Here is a 16,763-nt window from a genome sequence, read left to right as displayed (position 1 = left end):
CAGAAATGACACTACTCATCATAACGGACTGGACAGTATAAATTCCAAGCGGAATAGAGCAGCATCAGTTCATCAGGGCAAAAACAAAGTTGCTTGAAAAGTTCAGCAGGTCTGGCAGCATCTGTGAAGGAGAAAAAAGAGTTAACATTTCAGGCCTGGTAACCCTTCCTCAGAACGTTCTGAGGAAGGGTCATGGGATCCGAAACGTTAACTCTGTTCTTTCCCTTCACAGATGCTGCCAGACCTGCTGAGCTTCTCCGGCAACTTTGTTTTCGTTCCTGGTTTACAGCACCTGCAGTTCTTTCAGTGTTTATTTAGTATCACTTCATCAGAAACCTCACTGATGATACCTAGCATGGTGATGAATTGTCTGAACAAAAACAAGCCAGCTCGGTGAACAACCTCACCCACAACCTGTGCTACAAATCTTTGCTAAATTCTGTAATGTAATATACTGTACTAATCTCTGATTAACCTATTATTACCTATCAATTAGCAATGTGATACCCTGGATAATGTTGTTGTGTGTGTACAAATTATAAAGGTAAAACTGAAAGTGCTATAATACTGTTCCCTCTGATCTGTAAACTGCATATGCGTTACGCCTGTCTATGCAACGCATTGCAGTCCATGGTAGCATGCTGATCACTGCATTGATATCTGGTTCCAGAACGTGCTACCATTCATGGACTTCTGAGGTCCACACCGAAGAAAAATAAAATTAGAGGGGTCACTGCTGGTTAGGTCAGGCAATGCCTGAGGGAAAAAACAATTAATGTTTCACGTTGATAATCTCTCATCAGGACTGGGAAAAGTTAGAAATATAATAGATTTGAAACATGTGTCGAGCGAAACAGGATAAAGGGCAAGCAACAGCTTAGTGATCATATATTTTTCTTTGTTTGGGACTACGAACTTGGCTGGAAGCTGGACTACTACAATTGGAAGATCAGAAAATTGTGCAATTTGAAATTAAGTATTGCATGTTGAGCTGTGCAATGTAATTTAGATTTTTGGAAGCAGGAAGAGGGAGAATTAAAGAATGATAGGGACGAAGAAGCCTTCAAGTGAAGGAAAGGAAATTTTGTATTTCCACAGCCCTATAGTCGAGCTGCAGAGTTTGTAAATAAACTGTAAATGTCAAGAGCAGCTGAGAGTGGGAAATGTTCAGAACCTACAGACAAACCATCCCTGTCTTGTTCCCTCAACATTCTCACTCTCCCCTTCACTTTCATTGTCTCACACTCTCACTGCCAACTGCCCGGCTTAGTCTCTTGTCCCTCCCTGTCTCTTTCGCACTTGCACCTTCCCTTGTCTCTTCTGGCTCTCATCCCTACCTTGGTCACCTTCTGGCTTGCACTCCTCCCTCTTTCTCCTTCTGGCTCACTCCCCTCCCTTGGTATCGTTGTCGCTCACGCCCCTCCCTTGGTGTCGTTGTCGCTTGCGACCCTTCCCTGTTCTGACTCTTAGCTCCTTCCTCTCTTCCCTTCTCTCCCTCTCTTGCACCCTCCTCACGATCTGTCACCCCTCCCTTCATTCCTACTTCTCTCTCTCTCCCTCTTGCCCTCCCCACCATCTCTCTCCTCCTGTCCCCCCCACCTTTCTTTCACTCTGTTTCTTGCTCACTTGTCTCTCCCTGCCCCCTCTCCCTGCCTCTCTCACCTCCCTCTCGCTCCCACTCCTGCCTTCTCTCTTATGCCACCCTCTCCCCTCACCACTCTCTCATACCTTTCTCACCCCTTCTCTTGCTCCAGATTGGTGACTTGGGCTCAGAAATGTCAGGTGGAGTTTAATCTAGACAAATGTGAGGTGATACATTTTGTAGGATCAAATTTAGGTGTGAATTATATTGTAACTGGCAGAATTCTGAAGAACATTAATGTTCATATGGATCTGGGTGTGCAGATCCATATTCCCTAGAAGTGGCAATACAGATGGCCAAACCAATTAAGAAGCCATATGGCAAGCTTGCCTTCATCAAACCATGTTGCAGCTATATAGGCTGTATTTGGAGCATTGTGTGCAGTTTTGGTCGCCATACTACCAGAAGGACTTGGAATCTTTGCAGAGAAGATTCATCAGGATGTTGCCCAGTCTCGAGAACATTGTCTATGAAGAAAGATTAAAAAGACTAGTACTGTTTTAATTAGAAAGACGACCTTTCACTAGAAAGAGAGATGCCTGATAGAGGTTTGCAAATTAGGAGAGACATAGCTACGGTGGATAATCAGAGGCTTTTTCCCAGGATTGAAGTCTCAATCACTCACAACCCCATTTCTTTCTCTTTGACCCACCATCTGTCACTGTCACAAACCATTATCTCTTACTTCTGCTCTCTTCCTCCTTCTTTCTCTCCCCCCCCAAGTTCTCCCCCCCAAGTTCTCCCCCCCAAGTTCTTCCCCCCCCAAGTTCTTCCCCCCCCAAGTTCTTCCCCCCCCCCAGAACACACTTTCCCCCGCCCGAACCCTTTTATTCGCCCCCCCCAGCTCTTTTATTCACCCCCGAGCTCTCTTTTCTTTCCCCAAACTCTTTTCTTACCCCCCGAACTCTTTCCCCCACTCTCCCCCCGCCTGCTTGCTCTCTTTTCCACCAACTCTTAAGTATTGTATATCTCACATCTTCCCTGAGAATCTCCTTGAATTGAGAATGTGCTTTTGGAAGCTGAGGGTATGCTTCCTTTAATGCTGCCACAATAAATAAGGCTTTTTGAGGTTATTTTTACAGATTTTAACTAGGGCAAAGTGTTCCTTTACTCCATCAAGAATATATTATCCAACTAATAATGTAAGAGACCACATACTATTTTTCCTTTTGGATTATAAACTTAAAAATAGAAGTTGGGGAATACTGCTAAATAATTAATAAATACTGAATTCTTTTTTCCTTCAGCTTCAAGATCAAGTGGAAATCTGTGACATGTTTTAGCGGTACAAGGCTGTGTTACTTTTTGGATCAGTGATGTAGTGTACAGTAGAGCAGCGGGAATCTTTGAGTTAAGGAAAATATATCTTACCATAGCCTTTGGACTGGTTCAGTTGTACTTTTGTGATATCTGACAGTGCAGTATATTCGGACATATCCAGAAAGTTGCAGATCTGAATCAACTCTCATAGTTTTTCTTGGAGAAGGAAGAAGCAGTCAAGTCTAGAGACTGTAAAAATACAAAAAGAAAAGCCCTTGGCTCAACCAAATGAGCTATTGAATAGATGATCAACCATCACTACTGACAAAATCATGTCATCAGTGCCAAAATCAAAATAATTGCGAGAGTTAACTCTCCACCTTCTGTGGTTTGAACTCATGGGCCACAGAATTTGTTTTACTCGGTTTGTCTTTTCACCTATAATACCATTTGCAGCAATGAGGACATTACCATGAATGTGAACCTGTAACATCTAAACTATCAATTTTTGAAAGCAAATTCAAACAAAAAAGTTCTTGAATTGAAACTTGATAAACTTCATATTTCAGAAGTCTTGTATGAAGTATTTTGAAAAGCATCTTGAACAGAAAGAATTGCTGATGTATCAGAACATTTAGTTGAATGCTAAATTAAAATCCTTGACTGATGAGCAATTTATCTTAAACAATAAAAGAATTGAGCTCCAATGCAATTTGGAGAACAAGAGTGACGAGATGTGCAGTATGGCAAAGCAAATCCAAGCTTTAAAGACAGCTACTGTAGTAAAGGCAAATAAATAATATTGGGAATTTGAATTTTTAAAGTCAAGGTCCGATAGATGGTTAGTTTCGGTTTTGCGAAGACAAATTTTTATAAGAGTTTTGAACATCATCTGGACTCAGGATACCTGTAGTGTTCATTGATAAATTGTTTAAAATGTGGAACTTTTAAAACAGATGGAGAAAATGAGTGATTTGAGTTCAGTTTAGAATCAGTTTCCAGTTTTAGTTAACAGTTTCACCCTAGCAAAAGAATTTTAGTTATGAAGCCTACAAACTGTGGGCAATGGCATGTGGATGTTTTCATGCTAACACAACTAAAAAGACGTTTTCAGAAGAAGGGTCAAGGCCCGAAACATTAGCCTTCCGGGTCCTGTGATGCAGCTTGGCCTGCTGTGTTCATCCAGCTCTACACCTTGTTATCTAAAAAGAAGTTGCATCGTCAGCTCAGAACAAAAGCCTCCAGTTCAGAAAACCTGGAAAGAGTCCATTAAGTTAGAGAAATTAGAGTTAGGTTAGAAGCCACTTAATTGGAATCATAGAGTCATAGAGATTTTATAGCATGAAAAGAGGCCCTTCAGTCAAATGTATTTGCTCCATCATCAAACATTCCTCTGTTCTCATCCTGTTTTCCAGCTCTTGGCCCATGGCCTTCTTGGCAATGGCATTTCAAGCGTTCATCAAAATCGTTCTTAAATGTCTTGAGGGTTCCTGTCTCGACCACCCTTTCAGAAGTTGAATTTGAGATATCCACAACCACTGGGTGTATAAAAATTTTCTCAAATTCTCCTAAACCACCTTAAGCTTCTTACCTTAAAACTTTGTCCCTTAGTTATTGATCCGTCTACAAAGGGAAAGGATTCTCGCAAACTACTATATCTATGCTTCTCAGAAGTGTGTACATCATCTGTTTTTTTTCCACTTATTCACTTTTGGCATATGGGTGTTGCTGGCTCTCTAGCATTTATTACCTATTCCTAGATGCCCTTGAAAAGGTGGTGGTGAGCTGTGTTCTTGAATTGCTGCTGTCCATCTGCTGTGGGTTGACCCACAATGCCATTAGGGAGGGAATTCCAGGAACGATGATATATTTCCGAGTTAGGATGGTGAGTGGCTTGGAGGGGAACTTATAGCTGGTGGTGCTCCAATATAATGGTTGTGGATTTGGATAATACTGTCCAAGGAGCCTTGGTGATTTTCTGCAGCTCATCTTGATGGTACACACTGTTGCTGCTGCATGTTTACGAAGGGAATGAATGTTTGTGGATGCGATGCTGCTTTGTCGCCGATGGCGTCAAGCTTCTTGAGTACTGTTGGAGCTGCAGTCATCCAGGTAAGTTGGGAATGATCCATTACACACCTGAGGTGCCTTATAGATGGTGGACTGCCTTTGGGAAGTCAGGAGGTGAGTTAGTCACAGCATTCTTAGCCTCTGATCTGCTCTTGTAGCCACTGTATTTATGTGGTGAGCCCAGCTGAGTTTCTGGTCAATGATAACCCCAGAACGTTGATAGTGGGGGATTCATTGATGGTAACATTATTGAATGTCAAGGGGTGGTGGTTATTGTCTCCTGTAGGAGATGGTCATAGCCTGGCATTTGTATTTTGCGAATGTTATTTGCCACTTGTCAGTCCAAGCCTGGATATCATCTAGATCTTGTTGCATTTGCACATGGACGATTCAGTATTTGAGAAGTCATGAATGGTGCTGAACATTGTGCAGTCATCAGCAAACATCCCCACTTCCAACCTGATGGAAGGAAGGTCATTGATGGTTGGGCTTGTGACACTACCCTGAAGAACTCTCACAGAGATGTCATCCTAGAGATGACTGACCTCCAACAAGCATGACAATCTTCCTATGTGTCAGGTATGATTCCACCTGCTGGAGAGTTTGCCTCCTGATAGCCAGTTGATTCGTTTTGCTAAGGCTTCTGATGCCGCACACACACTCAGTCGAATGCAGTGTTGATGTCAAGCGCTATCACTATCACCTCACCTCTGGAATTCAGCTCTTTTGCCTGTGTTTGAACAAGGCTGTAATGAGGCCTAGAGCTGAGTTGCCTTGTTGGAACCAAAATTGGGCATCACTAAGCAGGTTATTGCTGAGCAGGTGCTGCTTGATAGCACTGTTGATGACACCTTCCATCACTTTACTGATCATACCAATCTATTTCTGTCGGCAGATGAGAAAAGGAAGAGAAAGCCTATGATCTTCTGTCTTTGAGTTGAGAAACTACCAAGTTATTTGTATAGTACTCTATAATTAATATGCCTTAACACATGAAGAGTGAGAGGCCACCAGAGTATGGTTTTGCAGTTACTCCAGTTGAGATTTCAGAATGAAATTATAGGTGGTATTGTATCAAAGTTTGATGGAGTGCGTCTAAAACTGTGGACTTAATGGAAACATTCTTTGCTGAGTTAAACAAGGTTTGAGAAAAATTATCAACATTAAATTATGTTAAGAGTATGTTTAAACCCTGTTTATCCTCCTCGTGACATGAAATTGAGTTTGTCTGTTAGATTTTGTATCTTTAATGTAATGTATGCAAATATATCATAAGCAATTTGTTAAAAGTTTACAATGATAAGAACTTGTACGTTTAAAGCCATTGTGAAGAAACCTTGACAATGCTGAAGCATTCTGTCTGCCAAAGTGAAAGGTGTATTGAAATTCTCTCTGTATTTTTTTTGTATTGACCACACCTGATCATATTTATAGATGATTCCAAGAGTGACAGTATCCAGTTCTACATAGCAGAAGGCGAGGTAACAGTTGCAAGGTTTTGAAGTCGCATAGGATTGTTTATGCATCAGTGCGGGAGAGTTCAAAGAAAACAGGCCATAAGATTGTTGTTGGGGAAGTAGACGCAGACAGACTTCATGTCAGGAAATATTTCTGCTAACCATTTTGCCAAGCCAAATTGGTTGATATAGGTGAGGAATTGGGAAGTCCTGTAGCAGTTGAAAATAGTCCTGTTTGATGAGAGGTCGGTGGAAGTCCTTGCACTGAGAGAGATCAGAAGAAGCCATGTGCTGCTATTGTTCAATATGTCTAAGTGGAGTGGAATTGGGTTTTGGGTGGAATAGCCCACATCTGAATGCAAGTGATCAAAAAGAGAGCTCAAGATAATCCAAAAGTCGTACTTTCTGCTGGTTGAAGGCATACTTGATAAGAATGAAGATTGTAGTAGTTACTGGAGGTCGGTCATCTCATCTCTAGGATATCTCTAGGAGTCCCATGCACCACTTTCTTCAGCTGCTTAATCAATGATCTTCCCTCCATCATAACATTAGAAGTTGGCATGTTCACTGATGATTGCAGAGTGTTCATCATTCACAACTCCTCAGATACAGGCAGTCTATTTCCAAATGCATTATGGATCAATGTACATCAAATGGATTGCAGTGATTCCAGAAGATAGCTGACCATCTTTTCAAGGGCATGAGAGGATAATCTATAAATGCTGATTCAGCTGGCGATGCCCACATCCCTTTGTCCATATGAACCCTCGTTAGTCACGTATGCTAGAATATAAGTAGTATTTATACTGAGGATTGTATTATAGTTCTGACAGAGTAAACTTATTTTTGATTGTTCAGAACTGTGAAATCTTGTTGCTTTATTCTTTGTCTTCTAGTTCTCACTTTATTTAAAAAAAATAAAATTTACTGCTCCGTAGCCATATTTTGACATAGATTTGGTAATTTGACCCAGGATTGTAACAGCAGTCAATGTTTATTCAAGCCCTAGGATGTAAATATCAGGTTGAAGTGATTTGTTGACTTTTAGTCCTAATAACTTTTCCAATATATTTACCTTAACTAGTATTAATTGTTTTACTTGTCTCATACTCATTAGAGGTGATTGTGTGGTTCAGCCAGTAGTGTCCCTGCCTCTGTTCCAGAAATTCAGGGTTCAAGACCCTCTCCAAGATTTGTTGGCCCCAAAAGAACATTTGTGATGCAGTTTGCACAGCTTGATATTCAGCCAGCTGATCCTAACAACACTTGTCCACTATTACTCAAAGGGGGTGGGGGGAGGAGTCAAAATATGAAATAGAATCTCACTGGATACTTGATTGCCCATAACTCCATTTTTGTTTTGCTATCTGCTACTGTGAAAATATAAAATACTTGTTCATTGCCCCTGCTGCTTCCTTTCTCCCCAGCAAAAGTTCTTATTTTTGCTCTCAGGGACACAAATTTATTTGTACTACACTTGTAGACAATAAAACATAAAACACAGGAACAGAAGTAGGCTACTCAGCCCTTTGTGTCTACTCCACCATTCAATCAGTTCATATCAGATCTGATAAATTTATATTTGTTTTTATAGTGCTTGCTCCTTTACTCTCTCACAGTTTTCTCTCTAAAACCTCAGGTGTACTGCTCTTTGGCAGCAATATAAGTTGCTTCTTTTAATTTTATAATATTCTTCTCTAGTTATCAAAATGGAACTGTTTTTCCAAAAGAATTTTTGTTCCTTGAGGATCAATACATTTATTGAGAATTATGAATTATTCCTTTATATGTTAGCCATTGCTATTTACCATCTTTTAAAAATTAACTTATGGATCAGACCAGCATTTATTGCCCATCCTTTGTTGCCCTTGAGAAAGCAGTGGTGAGCTAATTTCTTGAACTTCTGCAGTTTATTTGATGTAGATATTTCCACAATGCTGACTGCATACACCTCAGTGACTTCTGAAATTTCAAGATTTTAAATCAGGGCCTGCACTGAATAATGGCTCCCTATGAGCTTGTGGCAGTCACCCACATGTCTGAAAATTCTCAAGTATGACAAGTAGAACCATCACTTCATTTCTGCACCGTGGATCTGATCTTTTCCTATCATGAACCTATTTTCTATCTTCCAGTGACTGCTACCTGTGTACTTTCGGTCAACTTGTTAGTATCAATTAGGAGCTCATTAATGAATTGGTGAGGGAGAGAATCAAATGAATGTAGTCAACGAACAAAGTGATAAATATGAAAACAAGTCAAGTCTCTTAGGATGGCTGCTGCCTTTTAGATTCCCTACAGTGTGGAAACAGGCCCATCGGCCCAACAAGTCCACACCGCCCCTTGAAGCATCACACCCAGACCCATCCCCCTATTACCAACAAACCCCTGAACACTACAGGCAATTTAGCATGGTCAATCCACCTAGCCTGCACATCTTTTGACTGTGGGAGGAAACCGGGGCACCCGGAGGAAACCCACGCAGACACGGGGGAAAATGTGCAAACTCCACACAGACTGTCATCCGAGGCTGGAATTGAACCTGGATCCCTGGTGCTATGAGGTTGCAGTGCTAACGACTGAGCAACCATGTGACACCAAGTGGTGGGATTAGTGGGGAGTGTGGACTGGATGAGGGAGTTGCAGAGAAAGCAGGCCCTACAAAAGGCAGATAGGGTTGGGGAGGGAAATTTCTCTTTGGTTGTGGGGTCAGTTTGTAGGTGGCAGAATAGTGGAGAATGATACATTGGATGAGGACGTTGGAGGGGTGACATGTGAAGACAAGGGTGCCTCTGTCTTTATTTTTGTTGGGGGAAGGGGATGTGAGGGCAGAGGTGCAGGAAAAGTAAGAGATGCATGCAAGAGCATTTCACTGGAGTGTGGAAGTTATGGTCCTTGAAAAAGGAGGACATCTCGGATGTGCGGGAGTGGAATGCCCCATCTTGGGAGCAGACGCAGTGGAGGAATTGGGAGTAGGGGATCGCATTCTTGCAGGAATGCCCATTGATCTTTACGTTGCCAAGGCCAGGCACCAACTCCCTGACACCACCTCCTTCCGTCCCCTTGATAACAGTCTGAAATGTCAACTTTCCTGCTCCCCTGATGCTGCCTGGCCTGTTGTGCTCCTCCGGTTCCACACTGTGGACTCCAGCATCTGCAGTTCTTACTATCTCTGAATGAGTGAAAGTGTCATAGTTACCATGTAGAAAATAGCTTTCATCAATTGAAATTCTTGATGTTAGAGCATTAGCCTGAGCCTCTGGATTATGAGTGACAATACTGATTTCACCACTGCCATTCCCTGGTCCTTAAACCCTCCTTTTGTCTATTGATATAAATATGCTCATCACCCTCAATCCCAACCAGGAAGGGCTGAAGGTTTGTTTTCCTTGAATGGGCCTCAACATTCCATGTTCATCTTGAGCTTCATTTGCCTGAGCTTATTTTCATAATTATCATTTTGTCTGTTGCCACCAATCATTTGATTCTCTTCCTTCCAACCCATTAATGAGCTCCAATTGAAGTTAATAACAAGTTAGTTGGAAATTTGGATTCTGTCACAAAGGATTTGGAAGATTGAAAAATCCACTCCCTGGATCATACAAAATGAAATTTCATACTATTCCAGTTGTTTTTGATTTTTATTTTTGAGCAATGTCAAGTTTGTTAATGTGTCTGATTCCTTTTAGGGATATGTGGCAAAAAATATAATTGATCCATTAGTTTTGTGAGGGTTAATGTGCGTTTCTAGCCAATACCACCCCATCAACCTCCTGAACCAACACATTATCCTCCGACACTTCCACCTTCTGCAATCTGACCCCACCACCAAAGACATTCTTCCCTCCCCACCCTTGTCTGCTTTCCGGAGGGACTACGCTCTCCGTGACTCCCTTGTCTGCTCCACACTCCGCTCCAGCCCCACCACATCCGGCACCTTTCCCTGCAACCGCAGGAAGTGCTCTCTCTGACCCCACACCACCTCCCTGACCCTCATCCGAGGCCCCAAAAAGACTTTCCACGTCAAGCAGATGTTCATCTGCACATCTGCCAATGTGGTATACTGCATCCACTGTACCCGTTGTGGCTACCTCTACGTTGGGGAAACCAAGCGGAGGTTTGCAGAACACTTACGCTCGTTTCGCAATAAACAACTGCGTTCTTCCAGTCGTGAACCATTTCAACTCCCCCTCCCATTCCTCAGATGGCATGTCCATCCTGGGCCTCCTGCTCTGCCACAATGATGTCACCTGAAGGTTGCAGGAACAGCAACTCATATTCCGCTTGGGAACCCTGCAGCCCAATGGTATCAATGTGGATTTCACAAGTTTCAAAATCTCCCCTCCCTCTACCACGTCCCAAAACCAGCCCAGCTCTTCCCCGCCTCCCTAACCTGTTCTTCCTCTCACCTAACCCCTCCTCCCACCTCATTTCCTGTCTACTAACCTCATCCCGCCCCCTTGACATGGCCATCCTCCCTGGACTGACCTATCTCCTCCCTATCTCCCCACCTACACTCACCTTTACTGGCTCCATCCCTGCCTCTTTGACTTGTCTGTCTCCTCTCCACCTATCTTTTCCTCTATCCATCTTCGATCCGCCTCCCCCCTCTCCCTATTTATTTCAGAACCCCCTTCCCCTCCCCCATTTCTGATGAAGGGTCTAGGCCTGAAACGTCAGCCTTCCTGCTTTTATGATGCTGCTTGGCCTGCTGTGTTCATCCAGTTCTCTATCTTGTTATCGTGGAACAAACCTGTTCATTCTTGAGCAGCTTGAATCCTTTACAGGGCCAATTTGTTTAAAATCTTATCTTGTTTCAATCAATTGATATGCAGGTATTCAGAATTTAAATATTGAGTTATTTGATGTTAATTTTCAAAAAGACTAATTGATGAAATTCTTCCTTTTAGGAGAAATTTTGAATAGAATTCTGTTATCTGGATTATGTTAATTAAAACCGATTGTTGCATTGTTTGCAGTTGAAAATGATGTGACCTGTTACTCCCAGGTAACAAGGTGTAGAGCTGGATGAACACAGCAGGCCAAGCAGCATCATAGGAGCAGGAAGGCTGATGTTTCAGGTCTAGACCTTCATTGTGTTTTATCTACTTGTGCAAATACAAGCTAATAGAATTTTTGTTCAGCCGTTCCATAAATTAATCTGTCACTAACTTTCTCAAACTTAATCTAAAACATGTTTAATTGAGAATATTCAAAATTTACACTGATATTTCCAACCTGGTTCATAAGACATTTTTGTTGGCTATTGTGCAAGGTGGTTCATTTAAACTTGCTAGAGTGATATGCATTCATGTGCAGGGAACTATTGTCTGCACACAAAAGGAATGTGTTCAAGCTTCATAACTTCTTTGCTTTGCCTGGATGTTTGGGGAGTCTGTAGCCTTTGTTGCATTTTCCATGGCAATGCCTTGGTCAATCAAAGTCAACTCACCAACCAATCAGTGCACTTTTCTCCTTTAATGTAATTTGTTGTGCTTGTTTGAAATTTGGCATTCTTATATTTGTTCTGATGAGCGTAAGACAAAAAACTTTGGCAACATATCTCTCGGTATTCATGGTCAAACATGGTCCGTGCAGAAAGTTATTCATTTTGGTTTGCTGAGCATCAGCTCATATGCTCATTGCAGACAAAATTCTAAGTCACACTTATTGTTTCCTTTTCTCCAGTGATATGCAGTTTCCGAGGTTCAGTGCCTCAGGCGCTTGTGCTAGAAATTGGAGAAACAGTTCAGATCTTGGAAAAGTGTGAAGGTAAGAATAAAATTGAATATGCACCCTTTTGTGATGCATATATTCCAAGAAAAATTCAAATGCTATTTCTTTAACAATAAGATTTCATTTATTTTAGAAATGAGTGTACAGTGGATATCTGTTTTTCTGAGGCTGCTCACTTCTTTATTTGTTGATTTATTTGCAGTTGATTAACATTTCAAAAAATGTTATTGACTGAATTAAACATAACATTCCAAGACTATGAAAATAAAGGCATATATTAAAGTACAACTTAAATAACTGATGTTGTCCTTTACAAGCTAGGTTTTGCCTTTCTGTCTTGGTGAGACAGCAAATCTTTGAAAAATCGTATGCAATGTATCTTAAAAAAAATTTGAAGAATCAGAATCTTCAGCTAAGTTATGACCTTCAATTCCACTTATCCCTATTTGATATTCTTTGTAGTGTGATAGTTTAATTTTCTAACTTGCTTTGAAAATTTGTCCAACCATATGTGGAGAGGCTTCCAACTCAACTTACATTGCTGATGTATGTTGGAAACCTTAGGAACTTCCATCATATGAGCAATCTTCATAATTAAGGAACAGGTTTAAATTTCAAATTCCGTTTTTCAGCTTGCCTGGGTTGCTGCATATTACTTAGGACAGAACGATGAGATGGCCAGGACTATGTAGACTTACTTTGTTGGCTCTATGCTTGCCCTGGTTTTTACACAAGTTTACGTACAGGCTTTTCACAGCAGGAATAAAAGCTGCTGAGCAGATTAACTCTGAGTGAATCTGTTGTGGTTTCAAAGCACAAGGTCAACCAAAACTTCTATGGCATTTTTTACCCCCTTCCATACCTTCCTCTTCAGATTCGCTTTCCAGAAATCCTAGCTCTTGTCTCCTGTCTTTTGGGGAGTAAAGGAGGATGAGCATTCTCGTAGGATAAGCTATATTTGGGGTGAGGAAGGTGCCTGTAGGAGAAATGAGCACTGTTATACTGAACGAATACTTAGGATGTAGTGAGGGAGGGGCTGAATACTGTCATGGGCTGAGGGAAGGAGTGAACACTGTCAGGTAAGTGAGAGGGGAGGCAAACACTCACATGGTGAAGGAGGTGGAGAAACATGATCCGAATGGTGAGGTATGGAGTAGCTTTAGGAAGGGAAATAAACACCATTGGTGAGTATGAATAGGATGTGAACACTGTCAAGAATGAGAGAATGGGGTGAACACTGTCAAGTTGCGGGGGGGAATGAATACCCAGGGAGTTGGGGGATGACTAAAGGGAGTGAGAGTGGTGTGTAAACACTGTCTGATGGGGAGGGGCGGGGGTCTGGATTTTATTAGGGGTTGAAGTGGAGGGTGAAGGTTGTGGGAATTGGAGTGAGCATTCTAATGGTAGGAAGAGGAGTTTGTCAGTGAGTGGAGGTTCAGTAATGTTGGCAATTCCATTTAAAATGTTAGTCACTGAACTGATGATAAGCCTTTAGGAATGTCTTCATTTCATGACACGAGAAAGGAGCAGTGGCTGCACAGAAATTACTCCTGACACCTAACTGCCTAACTCTTCACCATCTCAGGTGGAGCTGGCGTCAAAAGGTACCAAGTTTCTGGTGTGAAACTGTGTTAGGCAGATTACATCATAGTCAGCACTGGGTGCTTCCTCTTTGATAATGACCAGCACATGTGGCCACCGTATTATAGACTAAAACAAAAGTATTTTATATTCTTAGCTGAAGTTAACATCTCGCTGAAGTAGGCAATATAAATAGTACAGTAGGTGTACAAGATAACTGAAAAGACAAACGCGTAAAAGAACACTTGATTTTCTCTTAGATTAGTCAATAGGATGAGCCTGTTTGCCTCTCATAACTGTTGAAATAATTTCAGAAAAAAAGAGTTGATGTTTCGAGTTTGATATGACCTCCTCAGAACTCAGTTATTAATGTTGCTTGCTAGTTTACATTCATATTCTATTCTCCAACAGCTTCTTGGGCCTCTTTCACTGAATTCAGAAATGCTCCCAATTCTCGGGCATTTTGTTTTTTGCCTCCTCCTTTTATTTAATAATCTTTAGCTTCCTCCTTAGCCACATTTGACTCACTTTTCATTTTGGGATTTTATGCTTTATTGGAATGTATATTTGTCGTAAAACCAATTTACTAATTCTTTAGATACGAGACATTGCTTGTCTATTTTTACTGTACTTTCCCAAAGCAACATGGCAACTTGCCCCTAACATGATCATGATTCCTTTGTGTAGCCTAGAGGTGAGAATTTCCTGTTGACCTACATGAACTTTGAAAATAATGTAAGATTCAACTATGTTACAGTTACTTTTCTTGAAAGGTACTTTTTCTTCAAAGATCTAAGATCCACTCTCACTAGTATACTGATCCCATCCCTTATTATCAGAATACCAGCTCTTTTTTACTTCTGGCTTTCACTCCCTAAGCTTTGGATATCCCTGAACATTCAGTTTCCTGATGGAATCACCCTTTAGCAATGTGTCCATAATGGTAATTAGAACAAATGTATTTATTTCTATTTGTGGAATTAATTTACTTTATTGAAAATGCTGCATACATTCAGATTGAAGCATTTTTTAAAATATTATTCATGATCTTTACTGTTTCACTTTGACACTTGTTTCTGATGCCTCTCGTTTCTATATATTACTTTTCCACTTCCTATTACCAGCTTTGTTTTCCTCCTCTGAGTTCTGTCTTGGATTTGTATTCCCCATGACAAGTATAATAACGATGGCTCAGAGCCCCCAGTACTACACACATTTTTAACATTTAATTTCAACGTGCTTTTGTTTAAAAGAGAACTGCTACAGGCAGTAAAAGTCTCTGGATATAAATTGAGCACTTTTGGAACCCGTGGAATGTCTCACAGGTGTCAGGAAAATTTCAAACATTACAGAGAGATTTAACAAGAAGAGATGATGAAAGTGTTGACTATCTGTCCCCCCTCAGCCACTTCTTGAGGATACATTTTGCCACTCCCAGGATATATAAAAAAAAGGTTTAAAAAAAACTGACTGCAGTGTTTGTGTATGCTAGTAGAGGATGGTGTGATTATAAACCGACGTATTACCTGGGTTCAAGTGCTGTTGTGTTGTCAAGGTCATGGCTGAAGACTCACCTGTATCACCCAACTTTGCTGGTAAAAGGATTCTGTTGCTTTGTGTTTTAGAAGCCACTTAGTCAGTCAGTCAGTCAATCAGAAGGAAGCAAGACCAGGACTGTCTCACACTGACTGTTGCCAATTGATCACAATTAAAAGGAAACAGGATTTCAATTGACCTGTAAAAGCCAAGACACTCAAAATTAAATATCCAACTGACAACTTTGCACTATCTACTCTTCAAGAGTGATTCAGAGAGGATGATCCATGTACCTTTTATCTCTTTTGGACTGTTACTCCTACCTAGTCTGTGTGTATCTATGTTGCATTATTATTTCATAACTAATAAACCCACTAATTTGTTAACTTCCAGTGCAGAAGCAACTCCGCTAATGTCATTCCCCAGTCTTACCACCCCAAGCCCAGCAATTTTTCTTTATCAGAAATGAATGTTCGAAAGATGATGGATAAAAAGGTAATATTATCCACAGTTTAATTCATGCCCAGCTCTTTACATGCTTTGGGTGAGTAATATGAGTAAAAGCATACAATATGCTTCCAGTGTAAGCATTGCCGATGTTGGTCAATACTGCAGTACTGAGGGACTCAACTACGTAGGCACCCTGCTATGAAGGATTTAACACAACAAACTGAAAGTGATTTAATAAACACTTCAAGTTCTCTGAAATTAGTTTTTATTTAAAGCAGTGAGTAATGAGAATTAAGTAATTAAAGTAATTGTACTTAATAAGGCACAAAGAGTTTACTGAAGAGGCTTACATAATTGTTAACAAAGTGTGGAGCTGGATGAACACAGCAGGCTAAGTAGCATCTTAGGAGTACAAAAACTGACACTTCGGGCATAGACCCTTCATCAGAAAAGGGGGATGGGGAGAGGGTTCTGAAATAAATAGGGAGAGAGGGGGAGCTGGATTGAAGATGGATACAGGAGAAGATATCCCCCCAGACCTCCCTCTGACTGAGGACGAATGGTTAGTCCTCAGCAAGAGGCTCGCCTTTATCCCCTTCCACCCACACATCAACGAATACCAGTCACATTTGGACATTGAGCAGTATTTCCACCGCCTTCGCCTCCACACTTACTTCTCTAACTGGGAGCCTAACCCTCCCTTTGCTGACCCCTTCACCTGCCTCCAACACAAGTCCTCCTCCTGGACACCACCCCCAGGCCTCCTACCCTCCCTCAACCTCTTAATCTCCAACTGCCATCGAGGCATCAGTCGCCTCCACCTCTCGACCCCTCTCACCCACTCCAGCCTCTCCTCTGCAGAACGTGCAGCCCTCCAATCCAATTCCAACCTCATCATAAAACCTGCAGACAAGGGACGCACAGTTGTAGTATGGCGCACTGACCTCTACATTGCTGAGGCCAGACGCCAACTCTCCGACACCACCACCTACCGGCCCCTGGATCATGACCCCACCCCCGACCACCAAACC

At 41.5% G+C, this 16,763-nt stretch overlaps 1 protein-coding gene across 5 annotated transcripts in view; it reads left to right on the top strand.

Moving 5' to 3' along the window:
* Positions 1-16,763, top strand: part of dock3 (dedicator of cytokinesis 3) — a 1,242,443-nt gene that overhangs the window by 552,529 nt on the left and 673,151 nt on the right. For all 5 annotated transcript variants that reach the window (XM_059649508.1, XM_059649506.1, XM_059649505.1 and 2 more), the window contains exon 2: positions 12,118-12,201. In XM_059649508.1, the coding sequence (XP_059505491.1) occupies positions 12,118-12,201 (84 nt within the window). The remainder of the gene's footprint in view (positions 1-12,117; positions 12,202-16,763) is intronic.

Source organism: Stegostoma tigrinum, chromosome 11 (genome assembly GCF_030684315.1).
Source record: "Stegostoma tigrinum isolate sSteTig4 chromosome 11, sSteTig4.hap1, whole genome shotgun sequence".
NCBI classification, from domain to species: domain Eukaryota; kingdom Metazoa; phylum Chordata; class Chondrichthyes; order Orectolobiformes; family Stegostomatidae; genus Stegostoma; species Stegostoma tigrinum.
The sequence above is the reverse complement of the archived record's forward strand: the minus strand, read 5'-3'. Positions and strand labels throughout refer to the sequence as shown.